The 23,744-nt window shown below is 40.3% G+C and overlaps 1 protein-coding gene across 1 annotated transcript in view; it reads right to left on the bottom strand.

The window, feature by feature from the left end:
- SVEP1 (sushi, von Willebrand factor type A, EGF and pentraxin domain containing 1) overlaps positions 1–23,744 on the bottom strand; it is a 184,789-nt gene that overhangs the window by 149,297 nt on the left and 11,748 nt on the right. The window contains exons 2-3 of the mRNA XM_046022808.1: positions 8,668–8,923; positions 5,534–5,710 (exon numbers count right to left, since the gene is read on the bottom strand). Of these exons, the coding sequence (XP_045878764.1) occupies positions 5,534–5,710; positions 8,668–8,923 (433 nt within the window). The remainder of the gene's footprint in view (positions 1–5,533; positions 5,711–8,667; positions 8,924–23,744) is intronic.

Genomic DNA, 23,744 nt, shown 5'->3' with positions numbered 1-23,744 from the left:
AAACTCCACACCTGAGGGGCGCCTGGGTGGCTCAGTGGGTTAAAGCTTCTGCCTTTGGCTCAGGTCATGGTCTCAGGGTCCTGGAATCGAGCCCCGCGTTGGGCTCTCTGCTCAGTGGGGAGCCTGCTTCCTCCTCTCCCTGCCTGCCTCTCTGACTACTTGCAATCTCTGTCTGTCAAGTAAATAAGTAAAATCTTAAAAAAAAAAAAAATAAAAATTCCACACCTGAAGGGTGCCTGGTGGTTCAGTCAGTTGGGCCTCTGGCTTCGGTTTAGGTCATGATCTCAGGGTCCTGGGATAGCCCTGAGTCCTGAGTCAGGCTCCCTGACCAGTGGGGAATCTGTTTCTCTCTCTTCCCCTCCCCTCTCTCGTGCTCCTTCTCTTTCTCTCACTCTTTCAAATAAATAAAATTTTATAAAAATTCCATACCTGAATTTCTGAACCATACAAAATATTTACAGTAAATGAAACAGAGTCATTTTCATCAGTTAAAAAGAAACCAAAACTGAGTTTTTTTAAAAAACCAAATATCATAAGCCTTTTATAAAACAACAACAAAAAAGGATTGATATGCAAGTGTTCCTGGCCTTTCTCCCTTTGTGGTTCCCCAGAGGGTGATGCGGACTCAAGAGGAAAGAGTGAGAGGGGTAAGGAGTTTGAGTTAGGGCTTGGAAGGCACAATTGTGCTGGAGTGTGTGTGTGTGTGTGTGTAGGGAGGAATTTGAAGAGATAAGTGCAGAAGAGTTATGGTTTCTAAGGGAAAGGATGATGAGGAAAGTGAGATTTTAAGAACTGCTGTGGTCTATATATCCCTGTTCTGGAGTTAGAGAAAATAAAGAAAAGGACTTACACTGTTTTGAAATTTATTTTGATTGCTGTACTGGATTTCTTTTATTGCAATGTCTCCCCCTGAGACTGGACTGTCTGTCTGGGGGAATGGATCTTTAAGTATTACAACTGTATTTTGGATTCTCTTTCCCTAGCAGAGTTTTTAGTGTTATCTGAACTTCTGTCAAATATGGTTTTTATGGCCAGCCCTCTTATACAAATGAAAAAGACACACATGAACAAAGCAACATTCTACCTTGGATTATCTATTTATTATATGGTCCTTACCTCTGTAAAACCGATTAGCACACACTCTCCGAGACCACCGCTAAAAGCATGTGATTATTTTGAAATGAACTCAAGTTCTGAGCCAACAGAAATTAAAAACCAGTTCAAGCACATTAAGAAATGTCTCATAAAACTGAACTCTTTTGACAAAGTACTACTTGTTAGTAACTGCTAATGAATGTCTTCGAGCTTGCATTCAAGTTAAAATGTTCAGGCTATGGAACGGAGCCACAATGATTAAAATCTTTTTGTGCATCAAGGTCTTGTCCGTGAAGCAGCTGCTTACCGTGGCTGTGGTGCTCAGGCCATTTCAAGCCTTGGACAGGGCTGAGCAAAGCCATTGTTTGAGAACCCAGGCAACCCTGATTGCCAATCACCCAGAACAAGTAGGGAAAAAGAGAAGAGCTTAGTGATACCACAGTCGTCAGCTTTCTTTGCAGTCTCACAGCACCAGGGGAGACTAAAATAAAGGAAAGACCCTATGGAGTTGGGAGACCTGGATTCTGCTTCAGCTCAGTCACTTACTTCCCATATGATCATGGGTAGAGTTTCCTCATCTCCCAAGTGAGCAAAGCCTTTATAGCTAGCTCTAGTATTCCTGTCTATGAAATTGATAAGTACTATTTACCTCAGGATATTTTCTCCCTAATCAAAGCAACCAAGCTCCACTTTCTTCAACATCCAGTGGCGTATTATCCCACTGCCTTCTCTCACTCGGTATTCTTGATTTTCACTGGAGACTCATCAGGTCTAAATTTATACCAGGGGTGCACGGGTGGCTCAATCACTTAAGCATCCAATTCCTGATTTCAGCTCAGGTCATGATCTCAGAGTTGTGGGACTGAGCCCTGTGCCAGGCTCTGTGCAGAGTGTGGAGCCCGGTTGGGATCCTCTCTTCCCTTCTCTCTTTGGCCCTCCCCGCACTCACGCATGTTCTCTCTCTCACTCTCTCAAAACAAAACAAAACAAAACCCCCAAAAAACAGAAAAACAAAACAAAACAAAACAAAACCCTGTATTCCACCTTTAGTAGGTGTAAGCCTTCTTGATGGCATTCTGCATGTATAGGTCTTCCTTATCCTCCGTGGCAAAGTTTTATACAATATATGGTATCATTTATCTTCAAGTATCTCATATGTGAGGTAACGACTTTAATATTCATTCCTTAACTTTTTCATAATAATATGTAAATCATCTCACAATAATGGTTAATAATAAAAGTACCACTGATTAAGAATCGATGTGCCAGATACTATCCTAAGCAGTCTAAGAAATTCTCACAACCTAAATATATATACACTTGTGAAATACATATATACATACACACACACACACATACACACATATCTATGATTTCTATATACAAAGATATATATGTGTGTACATACATAAATCTGTATCTAGGTATATCTATCTATATACACCATTATTAAGCACATTTTACAGAAGAAACCAAGTCTCAGAAAAAACTAAGAGTCCAAAGCTATATTGCTTATCATTGGCAGAGATTGAATTTGAGCCAGATCTTCCTGTGTTTTTAAACACTCTGCGCACAGTTCAGTGTCTATGGTCTCTGAAAAGCGATGTATATAAGCTATTCTCAAAAATACAAAATAAGCAGTGCGATATCTTGGAAATAACATGGAACTTGGAGAAAAGTGTCCTGGGTCCCTTTTGGGGTCCCGCTGATGGCAGACATGCTGTCTTAAGCAAAGTATGAATCTTTCCTAAGACCTCTATTTCCTCCTGTTGAATGAGGGATTTCATATAGATAAGCTAAGGGTTCTTCTGGCTCTAGAGAGGAATGATTTGGTTCTGAAAGGCACTGTTTCTACACTGAGGAAAAATACTCTGAATTCCAGCTCTTCAGAGCAAAAGGTTAACATCCTCTCCAGGAGCAAGAAAATAGCTCTCATTAAGGCACCTTCAGATCTTAAACGGACAATCTTAGCAGAGCCTTCCCTGCAGTTCCTTCCTTAGAGCACGGGCCTTTATACTTAATAGCACACATCATGGCTTGTGGTCACAGACTGACTTGTGTGCACAGACTGTAGGTTCCCAGCAGGTGAGGACCATGTCTGCCCGTTCACTGTCAAATCCCTGCCTGGTGCCTAGCACAGAGCTTGACCTTAAAAACACGCTCGATAACATTTGTCAGCGGAATAGATTTTAAAAGGGGCTCATGGCTTCTAGGTTTTCGGTACTGGATGACTTAGAGCTGATATTTCTTTTTGCCTTTCTCAAAGAGTCTGGTAATGAATGAGTCCTTCATGCCATAGGAAAGATGTAATTAATTTCTTTTCTCTTAGTTCCTAGCATGTAGGAGAAGCCAGTGATGGGTGCAGTCTCCTACAAATATACAAATCACAGCACACATTTTGGGGTTCCAGCATACCTTTCCTAACCCCTTAGCAATAAATACTAAAGGTCACAATGTGAACATTTGTACCAATGCAACTATATCTCATTTAAATCTTGCATGAAAGGAAGCAGTAAGCTGAAGCTTACTCATTTAGGAGAAGGGGTGGATAAATGAATCCTTTTGTGCTTGGTGTTCTTGGCAAGAACCAGCTGCAACAGGACTCCTGTCCCCTCTCTGGGGCTCTGCTGCCAGGCCCACCCAACCTCACACATATTATAGACCACTGTGCCTCTTAGCCTGGAATGTATGACCAGGAGCCACCACAGCTACTTCAGGGGTAGTGGGTTTATGAACTGCCCCCATCTCCCTGCCACTTGTCCCTTGGGGTATGAGATTATAGGGCTGGGGAGCAGGGGGAGCTACAACCCAGCATGGCTGAGGCTGTCGGGCAGCCACCCGGCAGTGGCTTGTTGGCAAGGAAGGGATCAGTCTACGACCACACGGAAAGCAGACATGCTGACTACAGCATGCAGCAAAGAAAATGAGAGCTTCTGCCTGTGTCTGGTGGGCTAGGGTGGGAGGAGGGGAAAGGAGGGGGTGTTGGGGAGGGTGCCAAGCTGGGCTGTTGATGAAAGTGTGGGAAGATTCCAGGGGAGGCATTTTGCCAACTCAGAGGCAGTTCGGCTGATTTCTTTCCCCTTTCTTCTGCTCAAATGAGAATTCCTGCTGGGTGGGGTAGGAGCAGAGCCAAGAAAGGAGTGATTTGCTGGGTGAGCATGGACGCTTGGACCTAGGAAGTATGTGTCTGCCTGCTGGGACCAGGGCCGGGGGAGGAAGGAGAAATTAAAGGAGGGGAACTGAGGGGCAACAGGAATAAAGGAGAATAAAAGAAGAACACAAAAGGAAATGTCCTAGAAGGAGAAAATAGGAAAGAGAGATAGCAGGTCACATAGACAGGGAAGAGACTCCTTTCTGGGCTGTTGAGCAGGCCTACCTACCTTCCAAATATCAGAATAAAATAACGTTCACATGAAACAGGCAGCGAAAGACCACATGGCACAGTGTAAAGTAAACCGACTGTTCCTAAATTTTTCCTGGTGGCTGTTAATTTCCATGAGAATACATTATTCTCAAATAGCAATGTTGCCTTTTAGGTAAAACAGAACAAACAAAATGGTATCACAGAAAACCCTATACCACTTCTAAAGATTAGAAGAATATTACTTAGAAGTATTTCCTAAAATATAATGTAAAACACTGGAGTCCTAAATTGCTCTTTTTGGCCTTGCTAATAAAATATGAGAAATACAAAGATCCTCTTGGTAGGAAATCTAGAGCAGGTAACTTGACAATGTTGATGCGGTGAATTCCACCGTGAAGTGATGTCACTTGAAGTAAGTTTTCTGATGTCTCTTTGCGGAGGCTCGTGAGGAGCTGAAAGGTCATCATCAAACCAATGTTGTATTTTTTGTGGCAATCCCACACATTCTGGCCTGAGAACCAGAATCCCACTAGCCTCAGTTCCTACAGAGACTAAGGCATATTTTGGCTTAAGTGCCCATAGGACAGATCTGGTTATTGATCGATTATAACAGAAGACCCCAAATCTTCCTTTCCCAAATCTAGGAACATCAAGGCTTCATGAGGCCTTGCAAACTTCCTTTCTCCCTCTGGGACTTCAGCCACCTCCTCGTAAACAAGCCCAGGATAGCCTGATAGCATCTGAGAGGACCCCTAAAGACCAATCTCATGGTCATAGACAAAGTGGTTGTAGACCAGGTTCCAGCCAGCTGATCCCCAAATAGGTAGGAAAACCCAGCTAAGATCAGTGAGGCAGCCTACCCAACTCCTAGCTAATGACACTGTTTGACTTGGCACAGCTGAGACTAAAGAAGCTGCCCAACTGAACCAAAGATTCATGAAAAATAATAAATACATGCATACATACATCAACCAATCAACCAACCAATAAATAAATGTGTTAAGCCATTGAGATCGGAGAGCTTTTTTTACACAACAGATAACTGATACAATTACACTCAAACCAGAGACTCACCTGTGCATTCGTACTGCAGACCTTTCCCGTAATAGCCCTTCTCACAGATGCACTCAAACTGACCCGTGTGTGTCCCACATTTGCAGCTCGCCATGCGGTCACAGCACTCCTGGCCAGCTTCACACAGATACGAGCAATGGGACATATCCTCTTGAATAAAACTCCCAGAAGGCAGATCTGTTGATGACACAGGGTAATAAAAAACAAATTAGCAGTTCAATGGTACATTCTCCAGTTGTGAAAACTGAGGTGCAAATTGGAGAAAATAGCTTTTCATATCCGTCCAATTCCCAACGGCCCACCCCTCCCACCCAAATATGCATGTGTGTCCTGCGCACGACCACAGGCTGGGACTTTGTTTCAGCCAGTGCAGTCATTTCAGGCTGGGACCTCCTCGTAAGCTCTCGAGGCCACACGGGGTCAGGCAGGAATTAAGCCCTTCGGCGAGGAATCTCCAGATGCAGCAGGAAGTAATATAGTCGGTTCCCCAGGTCACTCCCCTGGCTTCCACACCAGCAGTGTCCCACTGCCACAATATGAGATCAAGCAGCAGTAACTAGATTTCCAAAACCCTTTTTTCAAAAAGATAAATAAAATTACAATCTTGACCGCTGCATAAGGGTTTGAATTATGAGCTACTGGCTTAAGAACAGATATCATCGCTTCTACAGTTACTGGATGAAGACTTAACAGCACCACACAAACTTTAATAATAGAACCAGAAGATGGCTTCTTTCTCAGTGTTAAGTAACTTCTCATGTTTTATGCGACTGGAGAGCATACTGATGATTTGAGCCATGTTCTGAAGTGAGGCATGCTGGGAAATCAGTAACTCAGGCAGGGTCGTTCAGAAAGTGACTTAACAGGGCAGGGTACGGTTGAATATTGGTCCAGAATGGATGGCCTAGAATCAGGCAAATAATAAGTTTCGTTTACTCTGCTGAAGAAGTTCAGAAGTCTTAGTCCAAATCCCTGGGCGGGTGCTGGGCCCAGATAGAGTGATGGGCCCCTCGCAGGAATTCAAATGTGTGAGTCCGAGCAAGACACATGCACTGCAACTGAACACCCGGAAAGAAGACTGGTGATGGCCTCATTTATACAACATCTGTGTCTATGTCTTAAGACTCTGAACTATATACTGGGGCAAAGTAAAGAGAGGATTCCAGCCACAAGGGAAAGAGGCCGGTACAATCAGGTACCCGATTAAAGCTCCATCTATGAGACTGTGGTATGGGCAACATGCACACTTAGCTCTGAGGCACTGGGCCACGGGATTATCTGGTAGTAGAGTAACTTACGAGCAAGAAAGATCTAGCTACCAACACTGGCACACTGGCATTCAGGTCTGAGAGAGGTAAGTGTACGTGTTACGTATGGGGAAAGCTATTATTCTGTAACCCAGGTCTACTGAGCATGGCCAGAAACATGGACGGTCTTGAGACCAAAAGTGGATCCATCCAAATTGAAAATAGCTTCAGAGGACTTAAAGGCAGGGAATATGAGGCTCATTTCCTTTGAGTTGATCATGGCTTTGCAATAGGAAGAGGATCTTTCCTTACCAAATCTGGAAACTTGATCAGAGAATTATGCATTCTAGATATTTGCTTATTGTAATAGAAGTGATGCCTTCTAAAACTCTGTTGCAATACTGTAACCAAAAGAACACTCTGTCCCAACTCAGCTCTTAGGTCAACTTGGCATTAGGGTTCTAAAAGGCTCCAGTCCTACAAGCAGAGGGATGGTAGGACTGGAAATTAGTCTTCTAGAACACAGCAGGTAACACCCATGATTTCAGAATCCCAGCTAGTAACAGCCACCTGGCCTTCCCACTCAACATATCACTTTTCCCTGAGAAAAGGAGAAATAAAGGAAGCCCCACAGTTACTGAATTTCTGCCATGTGATAACACTACACTTAGTAATATTTAAATATTTTATTTAATCCTCTTGACAAAACCCTATGGTATGCATTATAATATCTCCATTTTAAAAGCAGAGGAAGTGAGGCTTGTAGATGTTAGATAAATTGCCTATGGTAAGAATAGTAGAGGATGGTTAATGAGGCCTGTGGATAATAAACCCTCAGTAACTTTTCTAATCACTTTATATGTACTAACCCATTTAAGCCTTGTGACACTCCTATAGAGGAGGTACTACTCTCATATCCTATTCAATTAACAAGAAACTTAAAAGAGGTAAAAGCTAAAGAATTTGCCAAAAGCCACTCCACAAGTAGGTGACTTTAATTTTTTGCTGTATCCATAGCTAGTCTGAGATCCTGCTCTTAAATGCTTCTCTTAGAACTATGATAGGGCTGATCTCCTTCTTATGAATATCACTAATTGCCTGAAACCTCACACGGCCATGATTTGCCCACGAACCTGAATCTTTCACATGGATACCTGCAAAGATCAAGCCGAACTTGCTGCATGGTTTTGGTCTGAGGCTGGATTTCCTGTCATTCCTTCCCAATCTATACTTTCGCAAGGGGCTTACCAAGACACATGCCCGTATGATGCCTGGAAGTCCATCTAACCTGAACCACACAACTAAACATCCTTATAAATGGTGTAGAGCAAACTCTAATGAGTGGGCTTACTGACTTCATTCCTTGTTGGGGTAATGCTCTTCAACATATGCATAAGCACATGAGCCTTCAGACCGCCAGGTCAAGAAGTACGTGTTAAGTATTTATTGTCCCTTTATCTTCGTGTGTATTTCTGGAAATACTCTGGTGAGATTCACTATGTCTGTCTCCACATGTTTATTTCATTCTTCCAGATGACTATAAATAGATCTAAGTCAAGGCTTCCTGCTGTGTGTGTGGCCTCAAAACACACCTAAATTCACCCCATTGATTCTAACGGTTCCAGGTGGGAGCATATGGACAGTCTAGTGAAAACCATCGTGGCTGTTACCAAACAAATAAAGCAAAATGAACAGTCTTGTTGCAAGTCAGACTGTCACGTCTATTTATGAAGTTCAGCACATCTCCCAATACACCAAGGACACATGGGCACCATGCTCAGGGAAGACTTTACAGGGTTTGCTGTTACCCTCCAACGAGCTTCAAGCAGTAGGAGAGAAGGAACCCCCATTAAAATGCATCATGTCATGCCACTGGGTTTGCCTTACCTTCGTGCAATGCCCGGCGAGCTAAAGCCTCAAATTCTTCAAAACTGTGGAGCAGGTAGCAGTGCTCCTCCTTTGGGGTGGAAGCCATGTCATTCAGTTCTCGAATGTTCCCTTGCCATATGCCAAACGTGAAGATCTCCACTCCAAAATCTCGCAGAGATGCTGCAACTGGCCTGGGATCTCCCCCATTGGAATATCCGTCGGTAATGAGGAATATAACTTTTGTGGAGTTTTCTCTAGAGTGACGAAGAATTTGCTGTAATGAAATAAAGGAAGTTAGTATAAGTCTGCATTGTGTTGGCCTACTATGTGCGTCCCTCTTTTTTTTTTTTTAAAGATTTTATTTATTTATTTGACAGACAGAGATCACAAGCAGGCAGAGAGGCAGGCAGAGAGAGAGGGAAGCAGGCTCCCCGCTGAGCAGAGAGCCCGATGCGGGGCTCGATCCCAGGACCCTGAGATCACGACCTGAGCCGAAGGCAGAGGCTTAAACCACTGAGCCACCCAGGCACCCCTGTGCTTCCCCTCTTATATAGAACAGCATTTGTGAAGATCATTAGCACGTCACGAGAGTGAGAACAAACCCTGGTCAATGAGAGTAAAACAGAAATAGGCACCGACCAGCGCCTACGATGACCTTCTCACAGACCCACAAAAAACCCTAAAAACACTTAAAATGTATCATTGTCATCAGTGGCAGAATCCTCATCACCTTTGTGCACCTTGTTAATGAAGAGCAGCAAATGCTTATGGAATGAATTTTTATTCATATTATTATCACTTATTGTTATGTTATTTTTATGAATTTTCAGGCTCTCGACAAATGAGCCAAATGTGAGTCCTATGTATCTATTTCCAGGTATATCCAGCTAGCTGCCCATCTACCTACTTAGCTGAACCACCTCATGAGCGTATATCAAAAGTCTAATCAGAAGAAAATTTAACAGAAAATGACTTTTCCAGAGTTAATAACGGCCAACCTACTTCCCATGTTTGTTTTTCCACTGCTCCTCCAAAACTGCAGAATTCACTCAATCCTTCATCTTTTGTGGACCACCCGGTATTAGCAAAAAATCAGCTGGTTTTGATGCTGTCCTATCTTTCTGAGAAAATACAGATTTATTCAATCTGACACTTGGGCTTTACTATTTTAGGACAAGTGAGTTACGCTTTATAATCTGCTATCCCTTCTCTATAAATAGAAGGGGAAAATGAAACCTTTTTATTAAAGGCATCTATTTATTGTCACATCATGATGCTTGTTAACATAAACTGCAAAAAGCACAAGGAGTCCAGTGGTGAGTCTGGTATTGTAACGGAATTTGCTGTTGCTGCTTCCCATCAGAAATGGGATGGAAAGGTGAAGAAGTGCCAGGGTATATTTTCTGGCAAGTTCTTAGAATTCAGTGTCTATTTGGCAGTAATTCAAGTATATTCAGAAGGTAGTTAGGAAGAACAAGTATATCCTATGTTTTGTTAAAATTAAAAGGAGATGATGAGATTTAAAAAAATAAAATAAAATTCATTTAAGGGGTGGATGCAGTTAAAAGCTCCAGATTCTCTCAGATTATATGATCCATGTCTTCATTAGTAGAGAATTCAGAGCAACTGACTCTAATTTAATAACTCTTACCAAACTTTATCATTGTTTGTGTGCTAATTAGATAAAGCCGCTAAACCTGAACTTAAAGACAATTAAAGGAAACTAAAAATGACTCTGGAAAACATCCGGAAAGCCAGCAATTTGAGACGTATTCAAACACTTTACCTCCCGCTCTCAAAAGGCTACTACTGCTAAGGGCCAAAGAGAATCAGAAACCAGCCTGAAGGAGCTCCTTCTGGCCAAATAAATGGCAATCTGAGTGTCAAGAACACTAATAATTGAAGGGAATTTCAATGCATTGTACATATTTACCTTTTATCATATGCATTTGCATTGAAATGTGTATGAACATTGATATTTTCAGTTAGTACATACGCCAGGTGAAAAGCCCTATCGATATAAATAATTGGAAAGGACAAAGACAAAGACAAAGACACACACACACACACACACACACACACACATTATATTTTTCATTCAGGACCACTTCTGGGGGGAATCCAGTCATCTGTGATGGGCGGCATGAAGTGAGGTATTAGTTTGTCTTTAGAGTTATATACTTCAGGCTTCGAAGGGCAGCTCCTAGTTCCAGTACTCCAAGATGCAGCAACTTGTGTTTACACTGGCCTTACTCTTTCCCACGTGATAAACTCTCTTTCTGGGTTGTTCCACTCTGAAATCACAACCTAACCTCCACAGACACTCCCATAGGCTTTTGCTCCTTTCGATTACTCTCTCTTCTACAAGACCGTGGACGGAAACTCTATGCAAGACACTAAGAAAGGGAGAATTTGGATGGAAGTAGAAGGAAGGAAAAAAGCAAACTGACTTTTCCAGTGTGGTATTCTGGACTTGTCTGGCACAGAGTATGCATTCGTAAATATTTATTTGATACGTGAATTAATGAGGGAGTGAGTGGATAAACTCTAGGATACTCTGAAGACAGCTGAAAAAGAGTTGGTCTTGAGGGAGCAGCAGGAATGTACAGAATATTCGTGTGCGCACACGTATTTTATTTTGTATAGTTTGGTACCAAAAAAGACGAGGTTTTCTTCTTGTGTGTTTATTGTCCTACTGCACAAATACTATTTTATACTATTAACTGTAGCTCATGTCAGTGATATTCCTTAACATTCAGGTTAGGATTCAGGGATTTTGCGGAGGTTTCTTGCTGTACTACTCATTCCGTGCAAAGCACATTAAGCTGGGATTCTATTTTTCTTCTCTTCTTGCAGGGAATTGGGAAGTGTTTACAGGAACCATTATATCTGTTGGCAAGACAATATATTAAGCTTAAAATAGTCAGGAGAATAGCAGGACTACTAGTCCAAGCGAAGAATTACACAAGATCTGGGTTTGGAATGCACTCTAAAAGACAGAGGAGGAGTGGATGATTTACTGAAAATATTTTACCCCCTTCCCCCAATCTTTGTGCTTCATCATACTTGAATTAAAACATAATTCAATAAAAACATTTTCATCCCACAGATCTAAGAAGTAAATAGATCTGTGGTAATGTTTGTGGAATGTGGTAGAGGCCTGGCACTTGACTCTCCTTTCAGGGTTCCTGAAATAGTTAACATCTTCTGCTACCCTTTGTAAGGCATTGCAAGAAATAGAACCTTCTGGTCCAGAATAGTGAATGAGGCAAACCTTCTGCTGCCTAAGAAAAACGCAAAGTGGACATCGTAAGGCAAAAGGTTATCACCATCTGTATTGTATCAAGCCTCTGATTAGCTGGTATAAATATCTGGCAGGGAAGTAAGCTCCCCTTGTCCAGCAAAAGTCGTTAGAATGATAAAAATGCAGGGTTGTGTAACATTGTTCTAACACCCGAGATCCATCACCATTACACAAGACTGCAACCCCACCCCTACCCCCAAGTCAGGCCTCAAGGGAACTGCTTTGAAAAATGGTCTTGAAAGGAGAAGAGAAGTCACAACAAATCTGGCGTTGCCCTGGGGCTCCATTAATTAAAATCCGTGCAGAAAGACTACTATATATCTGCGGCCAAGCCCTGTGGTTATCTGCCACCACCCCACGTGCCTGAGGATGCTAACTGGAGAAGCTCCTAAGTCATCCTTGAAAGAAATTGTTTGTTTAAGTTAATATCTACTGTGACTATTATCAGAGCCCCTCTCCTCCAGGGGGCCAGAAATGAGTAAATATTTTCAGTGTTTCAACTTGTTCTCCACACGTATTTCTTTCTTTGTTAGGAAATGTTAAGTACAAACAAGACAACAGAAGCTACTTGTAATACTTCCCTTATCCTTCAAACTCTAAGATTTCACCAAGCTGCATCTGTTATTCAGTTAATATTTTTAATTTGAGTACTCAAATATTCTTCAGTTGAAGCAATGGTTACAGTTCTGTACTTTCTGGGGGAAAGAAGTTCTTTGTCTATTGGTTCATCATTTTCTGGATTTCGAATATTCTCTCCTTTTTCTTCATGTTTATGTCATCTTCCTTCCTTCTGAGTTTGGTGGAAATGTCTGAAGCTTTTCTTCCCTATCCACCCCCCCCAACACCCCCCCCACCGCGCCCTTGGCGCCACCCCCCACCCCCCCAACCCTCTTGAGTCTCTTCCTTTGTGCTTCTAATTAAGAGTTAATTTGGCATTGCATTTTATTTTTCTTGTGACAATACTTCTTTATCTGGCACATGGTTTGTTCCCATGTTGGTCTATTGTTTATCCCCTCCTGTCTCATCCTCATTTCACTGTTTTATTTACTTACGGGCATGGGACAAATGCTTTCTAGGATTTCGTTCTATTTTTCATAGTGAATTCTTATACTTTATCTGTAGCTTACATTCTAGCTTTATTTTACTTGGCAGAAGCTTTTCAAAGAAGTCGCTGGATAGAGGGGTTCTATCAGAGAGTGCACGGCAGGATAGATAGATCCTCATCCCAGGAGGAAAAATTACTGAAATCCAAGAATAGGACCATCAGAATACTCTTGTCAACCCAAGATCTGCAAAAACAACTTGAAGATTTAGAAGAACACACAACTTAATATCAAGATAGGAAGAAAACAAGCATAGTGCAATGGTGTTTGCATCACAAGGACTTGGAAAGTCACAGCCTCTATGAGGACAAGAACAGAAAGCCATAGAAAGAGAACAGGCTAAGAAGAAAACAGACAAGTATAGGTACAGAGGGACTTTACAAAAAAATTATGAAGGAAACCCAAAATACGAAGAAAGGCTTAGAAATCCACATTGGTGGAAGTGAGATAAAATGTCCGAAATTCAAATAGTTTAGTACAAACTTTAGCATACAAAGCTGCTGACTTGTCTCACTTATAACCATAGAAATACAATTCCAAATAAATGCTTCAGAATCAAATTCAAATAATATCCAAAGAATCTTTGTCCTTTGTTTAATAAGGCTTATTACTCAAAGGCAAAAATTGGTTAAAATCAGTAAACCTTTTGTTGTAATACAACACAATAATTGTCCCAAATAAAAGAAAACAATAATCTAAGATGCTAAAAGTTATTTAATAAACTTAGTTTCTGTCTATTTTAATAAAAAAATAAGAATAAGATACCTTATTAATATAACAGATTGTCTATCTCAAAGCAACAATGTAATCATGCTTAACTGTGAAAAACTTGCAAATTTCCGATTTAGAGGGCAAGTGAATCCGCAATTCTAAATATTTTCACTATTATTTTAAAATCCTTTAGAAATTTCTAGCCAAGGCAACAAGACACAAAACCAAAATAAATATTACACTTCTTAAAGTTTCTGCCCCTTCTCAAACAATCAATATTAGAAAATAAGGAACTGGAAAATGCATTAATCAAGGCTACCAAATAAAGTACTGAGGTCTTTATAAAAATCTTTTACAGATTTCTAAGGAACAATAGAGAAAAATAACAGGAATATAGGTGAGTGTTTTGACCAAAGAAAATAAAGACCAAAAAAAAAAAAAAAAATCTATTTGTCAGAAAATGGGGAAAACATTTAATTTCACTAAATCAGAATAATGTAAGTTGAGTAACAGTAATACTATTATTTTCACTTCCCAAATAGCCAAAGATCTTTTTAATTAAAATTTTGTAAAATTTATGAGGAAACAGCTATTTCTACTGGGGATGCAACATGGACTCGTAATATTTGGTGTACAGTGTGACAAAGTGACAAATCTTAAAAATTTCACACAATTTGAACTAAAACTCTACATCTAAAAATATCTTCAGGAAATAACCATGGATACACAGGGGAAAAAATTAAAAAGATGTGTATCCCAGAATAATATGCAATATAAAGAAATGAAACAGTATAAAAGTCGAACAATAGGTACTGTTTAAGGAAATTACAGGGCAATCATGAAATATTATTAAAATAATACTATTGCATAATAATACATTTTTAATACATAATAATACATTTTAAAGTAGGTAACCAATATGATGATTTTACTACATTAGTGTGCATGTATGTGTGCCTGGAGTGCATGCATGGACATGTATGTATTAGCATGGCTGAGCATATACACATCAAAATACTGACTATCTCCTGGTTGTCTTTAGGGAGTTGCATTGACTTCTATTTTGTAGTTTTGTATCATTTCTAAATTTTTACTTTCTCCTCTCTATTCTCCCCCTGAGAAATGTCATATGAACTCGGAACTTGGGAGTCTTACCTATAGGTAGTGTCTCCTAAATCTACATCAAATTAAACTCTTTAACTCACAAGGTGAAGTTCCATTGGTCCAGTGGACCTTTCTGCCTGAATGTTCCATAGAATTCCCAAACTCAACATGTCCTCTCCATGCACAAAGAAGGGTTCCTTTCTCCTTTATTCAAGATACATCAAGTGTAGCACCATCATCTATCCCACTGTACAAGTCTGCATCTAGGAGCGATTAGGATGCCTCCTTTCTGATCTATCATCCATAGTCATCCATCCAGACCTATACCCTTCACTTCCGAATTATCTACCTACCTGGAAATCCTATTGTTCTAGCCTCAGTTCAGGTACTTTTGTCTGGATTATTGAAAAGCAAGAGTTATTTTAAAGTCTCCAGGTGAAGTTGCCTTCTTTGAATTCATTTTCTGACCTACCCTTAAGACTATTTTTCTGAAATACTAATCCAATCATGTTCTAAAGCTTCCATTATTTTCCCTCTATCTACAAAGTGTAAATTTCTTTACATGTCCTTAGACTAATCAGTCCTATACTTCCAGCCACATCCCCAACACACCCCATCTCCTGCCTACTTCCCCAACCTACCTCTCACACTATGTTCTCATCACAGGTATCTATTGGAAGGTTTTGGAACATACCATTCTTTCCTTATGTTTGTTATACCTGGAAGTTCTTAAATCTTTCCCATCTCCTAATATGTCTACCTCTACTTTTAATAGCCTTTCAAAACCCAGATCAAAGTTCACCTTCTCTTTGAAATTTTCCCAAATTCTTCTGCTGTGCATATTAAATCCAACTCAAGGATCCCTCAACATTCCATTACACTAACCCCATCATAATTACAGTTAACTTATCTGGCTACATCCCCAAGCTAAACACAATATACTCTAAGGCAAGAATTGACTATTTATTTTCACCCAATTGATGATCAAAAAATAACTATGAAACAAGTGGATGAAGGAATCAATAAACATATGCCTCAATTTTCAACAGTTATACATTCAACACGCAGAGTAAGTTCTAACCCAAACACTGTTGTTATAGTAAATCCTTTTCTGCAATTGTGAAATGAAAACTCTTATAAATATTACATTTAAACTTATTTCACCAAATACAAATGGAGCCTCTATTTTATACCAGGTACTGTGCTAGGGTTTTTACTTATACTATTTGATGATACAATAGAACCATTAACTAAAAACAAATAAGCCAAAGCTAAAACAATGACAGAAGTCTATCTGGGAAGAATATTCTGCAGTAACTAAGTTTTCCTGTTTATATTGTAATACAAAATAAATCATACTTAGGTATCTTATATGTCTCATTTATTTTAAGTATTTACTGAGCCTTCACAGACTGAAATTCTAGCATTAAAAAAAAAATCTTGGCTCAAATAACATTTAGGCTATTTGTTATAGTCTAGCTAAATCACAGAAGAACCAGAGGGTCAAAAAAAGAACTTAATCTCAGATTTATGGTCACAGAGTTTTTCCACCCACATACATGCTTTTGTTATTAAACATGGACACAAATCACTTTCAAATGGACCCATAGGGACAGTACATCAAATTGGGAAATGGTGTGCACAGGAGTTGATGGGTAGGATTAACTTCAGACCGTAAAAAACAACAGAATAAATAGGCAAAAGAATAAACAAACTTCTAATAACGCTGAATTCCACTATTCATTCGATAGACACATAAGGAATAAAGAAAATCTGGATAGCATAAAGACATCAGAATCTGCATACAAATGAAAAAGGGCTAAATGACATACCATTTTTAAGTGAATTATTAATTTGCTACAAGATAGCAAAATCATATTCAACTTGACTGTTAGTTTTGTTATGAATAAATGTATAAAGTGATTTCGGCCGACATGTTAAATGCCTGTACAATATGATCAAGTAAGAGCACTTACAGTCAAAGATGTGATGGAACTTTTCCATGTGCCTCACATTAGGAGGGCAAAGGAAAAAGTAAGATGATCTCAAATGATGTTTGGACATCGGTTTATGATTTTACAAATGACTGAGCCGAAAATACAACAGCACTTACTTAATAACACAGTTATCATAAACCAATAGGCAAAATCATGTTTGAAACAGTCCCACTAAACTCAGGAAGAAGACAAAAATGCCCCCTCACCTCTATGTGTGAAGTCTAGCTAATCTAATGAGGCAAGGGAGAGATCAAAGTGTAATAAAAATTATTCATATTTCAAAAGAAAGAATCAAATTGAAAGGAAATATTGGGAGATGCTGAGAGTGATGCACCAGAATATTTTAATTGCAAAATTTTGTGGTAAAAGCTGACCAGTAATACTTAAAAATTTAACTGTGGTAGATCTACATGACAAAATATACTTGAAAGGTAATTTTAGGAGAATTTTATAGTTATGGGAAAATTTTCATTAAAATAAAATAATTAAATTAAAAATTATAGACTGCAACTTTACTACAGATCTACATATAATTATAAATGTATTTATACATATACATAACAAGAGTAAGAGACAAAACTATAATGGTTATTATATTTTCCTATTTTATCTAAAACTATTTAATGGGTGTATTACTTTCATAATAAGGAAAAAGAAGCAAAAATTATTTTTAGAGAAACACTTGTAAATGGAAGTTAGTAAAAGGTTACCCCTCAAATTAAAGGCATTTTCACAGCTCCAAGATAAAAATTTTTTTAGGAAAGATGTTTTTAACATACTTCGTTGTCAATAAAAATTGAATATCCACTTTATTAGCTAAAACAAAGTGGGAAATTTATTGGAAACATACAGACATATCTCTCCAAACCCAAAAGCAAGGAGAAGAACTGAGCCTCAAAAGGGACTGGAACCAGGGGGCACCTGAGTGGCACAGCTGGTTAATCACCCAACTCTTGGTTTCAGCTCAGGTCAGGTTGTGATCTTGAATGCATGAGATGGAGACCCTGGTGGGGCTCAGTGCTCAGCATGGAGTCTGCGTGAGATCCTCTCTCCTTCTGCCCCTCCCACTCATGGGCTCTTTCTCTAACATAATACAGTTAAAAAAACCAAAAAACAAAACAAAACAAAACAAAACAACAACAACAAAAAAAACAGAGGGACTGGAACCAGGAACAACCCAGCTGCAGGAACCAATGGCTACTCCCTCTCATCTTCCATCCCTTTCCTTCTGGGGCCATGCTGTGTCTTGTCTCAGTTTCTAATCAACACATCTTTGTTCACTCCTTACACTGATGGGATGCCTCTGGTTCTCTGTTCACAGTCTTAACTTTATATTGCCCACCTACTGGCAGGCAAAAAAAAATCTACTCCCTCGGATCATTTTTGAGCCCTACTCCAAATTCCCAAGAGAAAGAATGTAAATGATCCACTTCAACCTCTAAATTGCCACTCTCAATCCAAACAGAAAGGGACAGCCTCTCTAGGTGGGCAAAGGACTGAGGAGGGATGTGGTTCTCTATGAAAATGATTGCTGACTGACAGACTACAGAAGAAATGAGCTACAAAGAAAGGAAAGAATTGAATGCTACGCTTGGACTTATCCAATAGAAAAACGGTTTTGAAAATATATCCGAGCAAATTGTCCTTCCAGAAAAGCATCAAATGCCAGGAAACAGTGTAGATTTGGGGGAGAATTCAATCATAAAATTTGTCCTCAGAAAGTAGAAAAATCTTACAATTCAAAACTGTCAGGGAAGAAACGATGTCTTCTTACTAGGTATATTAATAGTATCTATGAAAGAAAAATTTATCAAGAGTTTAGATAACATAAAGGACACAGATAATCTAACCATTATACTGCAAATATTTGGGCTTCAGGAACAACCTAGCTTTTCAAAAACACAGATAGACTTCAAATCAAATGTACGGACACATGAAAATTCAAAGGGGGTGGAGGTTGAGAGGAGATTTTAAGTTCATGAACCTACTGTGTATTTTGTTTTTTTATAGTTATCCTAAATTTATCAAAAAACACATTTAATTGTGATATTTATTAGCGTTCCAAATAAATGACACTTTGTTTTGTTTTTCTTTTTATGTTTGTTTTATTTTGTATTTTGGCTTGTATAAATGACATCAATTAACATTCTAGAGCAGAAGATTCTGTGCTTCATATATTAAAATAACCCTGAAATTAAACCCCAAATAATCTGACGTTAAACAAATTAGAAAACTTATTATATGTAAAAAGTTAAATCATCCATCAGTGACTCTAACAATATTTACATACGTAATCATTCAAAAAATGTTGGCTTTTAAAATTGCTTTGAGAATAATACAGTCTGGTGGATTAACTAATTCTTTTAATTACATGCTTACCCTTACAGTGTCAGTGTTCCCTAAATATGCACTGGATACATAAAGAAATCTGGTTCATTACCTAAGGTATTTAAAGAAAGACTTTTCCAACCATTGGTGATTATGGAGCTAATTGCTGAAGCGAGGGTTCTTTTTACCTGAAGAAACTATTAAAAGAGTCATAAGGAGATTTTGTTCTCCTTTTGTGAAATGGGATGGTGCATGGAAAAAAAAAGGAAAATTATGATGCACGGGAACATTGTGTATCCCAGATTTAAGATAAACTGAATTTAGTTGGAAGACCACGTTTTGTACGGAGCTTTGGCATATAAATTTATAAACCTAAGTTTAGGCTATACGATAATTTGAAAGAAGGACTAGATGTAACTAGGACAAGGAAAATGACTTCTGTTGAGTCATGTTCGTACTTCAATCAAGAGTGTGAGGTTGAGGACCGATGACAGATGAGAGAAACCTAAGAATACAGGAACGGGAAGAGGCCAGAGGCAGAGGTGCTGCAAACAGATGATCTTGCACGGTCTCGGGGCCTTCTTGGTCTCTGCAATGGCTGGTAGTTATAGCAGTGAAGGCACATGAGGTGGGAGACGCAAGGCAATGAAAGTATATTGTACAAAAGTGGCATATAAGAGCGCTGGGCTGCATGGGGGTCGAGGGGGTGGGGGACAAGGGTGACCACTTGGGACTAGCAGGGGTTTATAGAGTGTCCATTCAAATGACGGTCTCCAAATGTTCACTCCTCCTGGTCCCGCATGTGCTCCAGGCAGCCTCCTGCTTGGTCATCCACAGACTGAGTCCCCATCGCAGCTGCCCTTTCTGCCTCACGTTTTGCAATGAACTTCAGTGCTGGGTCTGTACCAGAGGACCCCGCACCTAGCAGATCTTCAGACAACAGAGCAGGGGGTAGTCCTCCCTGGTGGTTAAGGATTTAGACCCCGGCTCAGACAGCCCACATGGGGATTCCAGTACCTTGACTTACCAGCAGCCTAACTTTGTTCAAGTTACTTACATTCTCTGTGTCTCGGTTTCCTCCTCTGTACTTACAGGATAATAATACTAACCTCCTGGGAGAGAGTTTGCTGTTGGGAGGATTTAATGAATTCATATGGGGAAAAGGGCTTAGAGTGGTCCCTGACGAGCAGTAATTACTCATCACCATTCCCATGATTAGTAAAAGAAATTGCAGGCGTGTTGCTGGAATTATGTCTGTCAAGCAGATAAACCAGACAATGGAGCCAACATTTTGTTCAAAGCTGTGAATGAAAACAAATAATCCTAGTTGTGGAGACTGGGAAGATAGGTCAGGGGGTTTGGGAAAATTATGACTCTCTAGCCAATGATCAAACGATCCCACCAGAGCCAGGAAGGAGGGGATAATGCCCTGGGCAGAGGAACAGAAAAGGAGCTTGACCTTTGCTGTTACGAGGATGAACAGAAAAGGGCAGAGTGGGCAGTGATATGGAGAGGGGATGCGAGTTCACAGTTCAGATGCCTGCAGATGCCCTTCCAAGCTCAGTGCATGGAGTTCTCCACAGAGGTGTTGTAGGGTTGGCCCCCTTGACCAGATTTAGGGGAAAAAAGGTAGGGAGCTACACCTGCCTGAGAGTCTACTCCCTTTGCATTGCTCCCTTGGGAAAGTGGTCTGAAGAGTGAATTGGCTAAAATTATTAAAATCCGTCATTTGAGAAGTCAAGCATCCCCTCAACAGTCCTTTGAGAAGATGTCATAACCATCCTCGTTCTAGTTTGAAATCAGAGAAGCACAACATTCTCCTTGATATACTGAAATTTAAAATGCTAAATAGCCAGAGATATGTCTTTTCCAGAACTCCAAAGTTATAATGAGTATCATTTTCTATCCCAGAGCATATATAAAATCCAACAAGATATGATCTCTGTCATCATCAAACGGAGGGGAGATAGGCATCATGTCCACAACAGGTGCTCTGATGGAATTCCATCCCCTGTTTCTCTATCATTTCCTTATTTAATCAGCTACGTCCCTACAGTATTTCTCCACATTTTGGAAACATGTTAAATAGGTGATTAGCGATTACTCGGCAAACCCCTGCAAAGTTCTCTGTTGCTAGGCCTTCAACAACCTCTGCCTACTAAATTCTGAAAGTAGGTCTTATACCTTGAAACTGTAGGAGATAAAGAAAATCTCGAAAGAGCAGAAGGTAACAAAATAAGGAAAAAGCCACTGGTGCTTTCTGGGTCTGCAGACCAGCAGATGCTGGCCCATGTGTGTTCTTTAGAGAATTCCCCCTCTTCCCTCAGATCCCACTTCCAGGAGTCTACATAACTCCTGAGTACTGGAGTTGTCTTGCTTCATGGGCAACCAAGTCATTTAACTCAGCTCCTTTCTGTGGTTCTCCTCCATCCATGGAAAAGTCACGCCTCTTCACTTTTACAATGTGCCGATAGGGCAGGCCGTTCCTGAGGCCCCTTCTTTCCTGCAACATCAGAGCCTGTCTGTATGTCCCTGTTGTCCCATCCCACACTTCCAACTACCAGCATCTGTATCTCTTCATCAGAGGGCTTGCTTTGGTGCCTGAAGACCACTCTACCCACTTGTGGGGGCGTGACAGTGACAGGGAATTGATGCCCTCCATGGAACCACTCCCAACAGTGACAGAGGGGAGCAGGTCTAGAAATGCCACAGATCCCTCTCAGTTGTGGTCATTCTAAAGCTTGAAATCTACACTGGCCACCCGGTGAGGCTCAGCACTAGTTATCTTTTCTGTTGTTGGTTCCTGTCCCTGTCTCGCATCCTCAAAGTAGACTAGGATCATCTCCCAAAGAAGCAAATTGCTCCTAAATCCTCATTTCAGGTTCTGCTGCTCATGAACCCAAAACGGACACACTGGCCATGTCTCTGGCTTGCTTCTTCTCCATGAAATAGGCAGAGAGACAAATGAAAGCTTCTGCCCAAGTAAATTTCCAACCAGTATATAAAATGCTCATCTCTTTGCTGAGTTGCTGATAGGAAAGCACTATGTGAGGGACAGAGAGGTCTGCTTTCAGTACGAACACTGCTCTCCCCCAGGATCCCATGCCTGTTCTGCTTCCCTGTCTCTATTTATCTCTTGCTCCCAAATTCTCTCCTGGTATAGACTGGAGTTGGGTACTGGGCAGGAGGTGAGGGGGAACTGATTTTGTGGGGTCTGTTCTGCAGGCTGAGAACTCTGAGTGAATGTATCAGTCCCAATTACTGGTGGCTCTCTTCAAAATGTGGAATGAGCAGTGCTCTTTAGGAAAAGCCACGGATCCTGGTGCCAAATCTGGGACAACAGCGAGTTCCACATAACATCCTGTTGCAGATGAGTATTTAAAATACAGATTTTTACTACCGACCAGATACAAAAAGTCTAAACTTTGGTGTCTTTATGGCTAGAAGATTCCAACAATAACTGCCTGAAATCATTACTTCTGAAGCAACATTTAAAAGCCAAGTGTGCATATTTTGAAGGAAATCGTGACTAAAAAGAGAGCAATCTTGGCGAGAAAGAGTAATGTGAAAAACATAAACAAAACTTGCTTAATTTCTTTCAAAGTGAATTTCAGATTCATTTGGAAAGGTAAAGCCTGTAAAATAGGATGAAAATGACAAGGCTTGCAAATATGACTCAGCTGGTGTAGGTCAAAATGTGTGAGCCAAGTTGAAAGAAATGCCAGGATCAAAACACACCATCAAACAACACATCCGAATGTGCCTGAACATTCTCCATCAACAAGAGCAGGCAAACAGACTCTCTTTTACTGCATAGGACCACCCCCCTCCCAAAAAAAAACAATAAAAAATGAAGCTTGAGAGTTAGAGAATTAATTGAGGAAAATGGGTCCTTTGAGGCAATCATTTCATTTGCATGTGATAACATTAAAGGGTTAGCATCCTTCTTCCTTGCCAATGTTCTTTGATGAGGATTACCAGCAAGAGTGAAAGACACTGACAGGGCAGTGGGTCAGCATCCCTCTTGGTGTGTGACAAGACAAAGGAGGGCCACATTCTCCTGACCGCTCAGCAAGGTGATGGAGTCCGTTTCGTCCACCATCTGCAGCCTCAACACCCTGCTCTGCGTCACGTCATGGCCAGCTGTCCAGGCTCCTCTCCTCAGTGACTGACTAGCTTGCCAAGTAGTGGGAAAACAAAACAAAACATACACAAAAAAAAAACAACCCACTATCGTCTGTGGGCAGAGTTTTATGTGACTCTGGATTCTCAAGATCCAGTGTGGCACCAGGACAGAAGAGAAGGACAGCCAGAGTGAGTGACAGGATCTGAAAGGTCAGCGCCACTTGAAAACCAGTATGATTCTCCAGCCCTAAGAGACTCAATGCTACAGCATTTGGCATCTCTCTGATAAAGAAAAGACTAGAATTATATCATTTCAATTTCTTGATAATAAGTGAAAGTATTATTTCATTTCTTTTTTAAAGATTTAGTTATTTGGTGGGGGAAATCTCAAGCCCACTCACTCCTCACTGAGCAAAGAGCCCC

Source organism: Meles meles, chromosome 11, assembly GCF_922984935.1.
Source record: "Meles meles chromosome 11, mMelMel3.1 paternal haplotype, whole genome shotgun sequence".
NCBI lineage: Eukaryota > Metazoa > Chordata > Mammalia > Carnivora > Mustelidae > Meles > Meles meles.
Note: the sequence above shows the minus strand (reverse complement) of the source record. Positions and strands in the feature narration are given on the sequence as shown.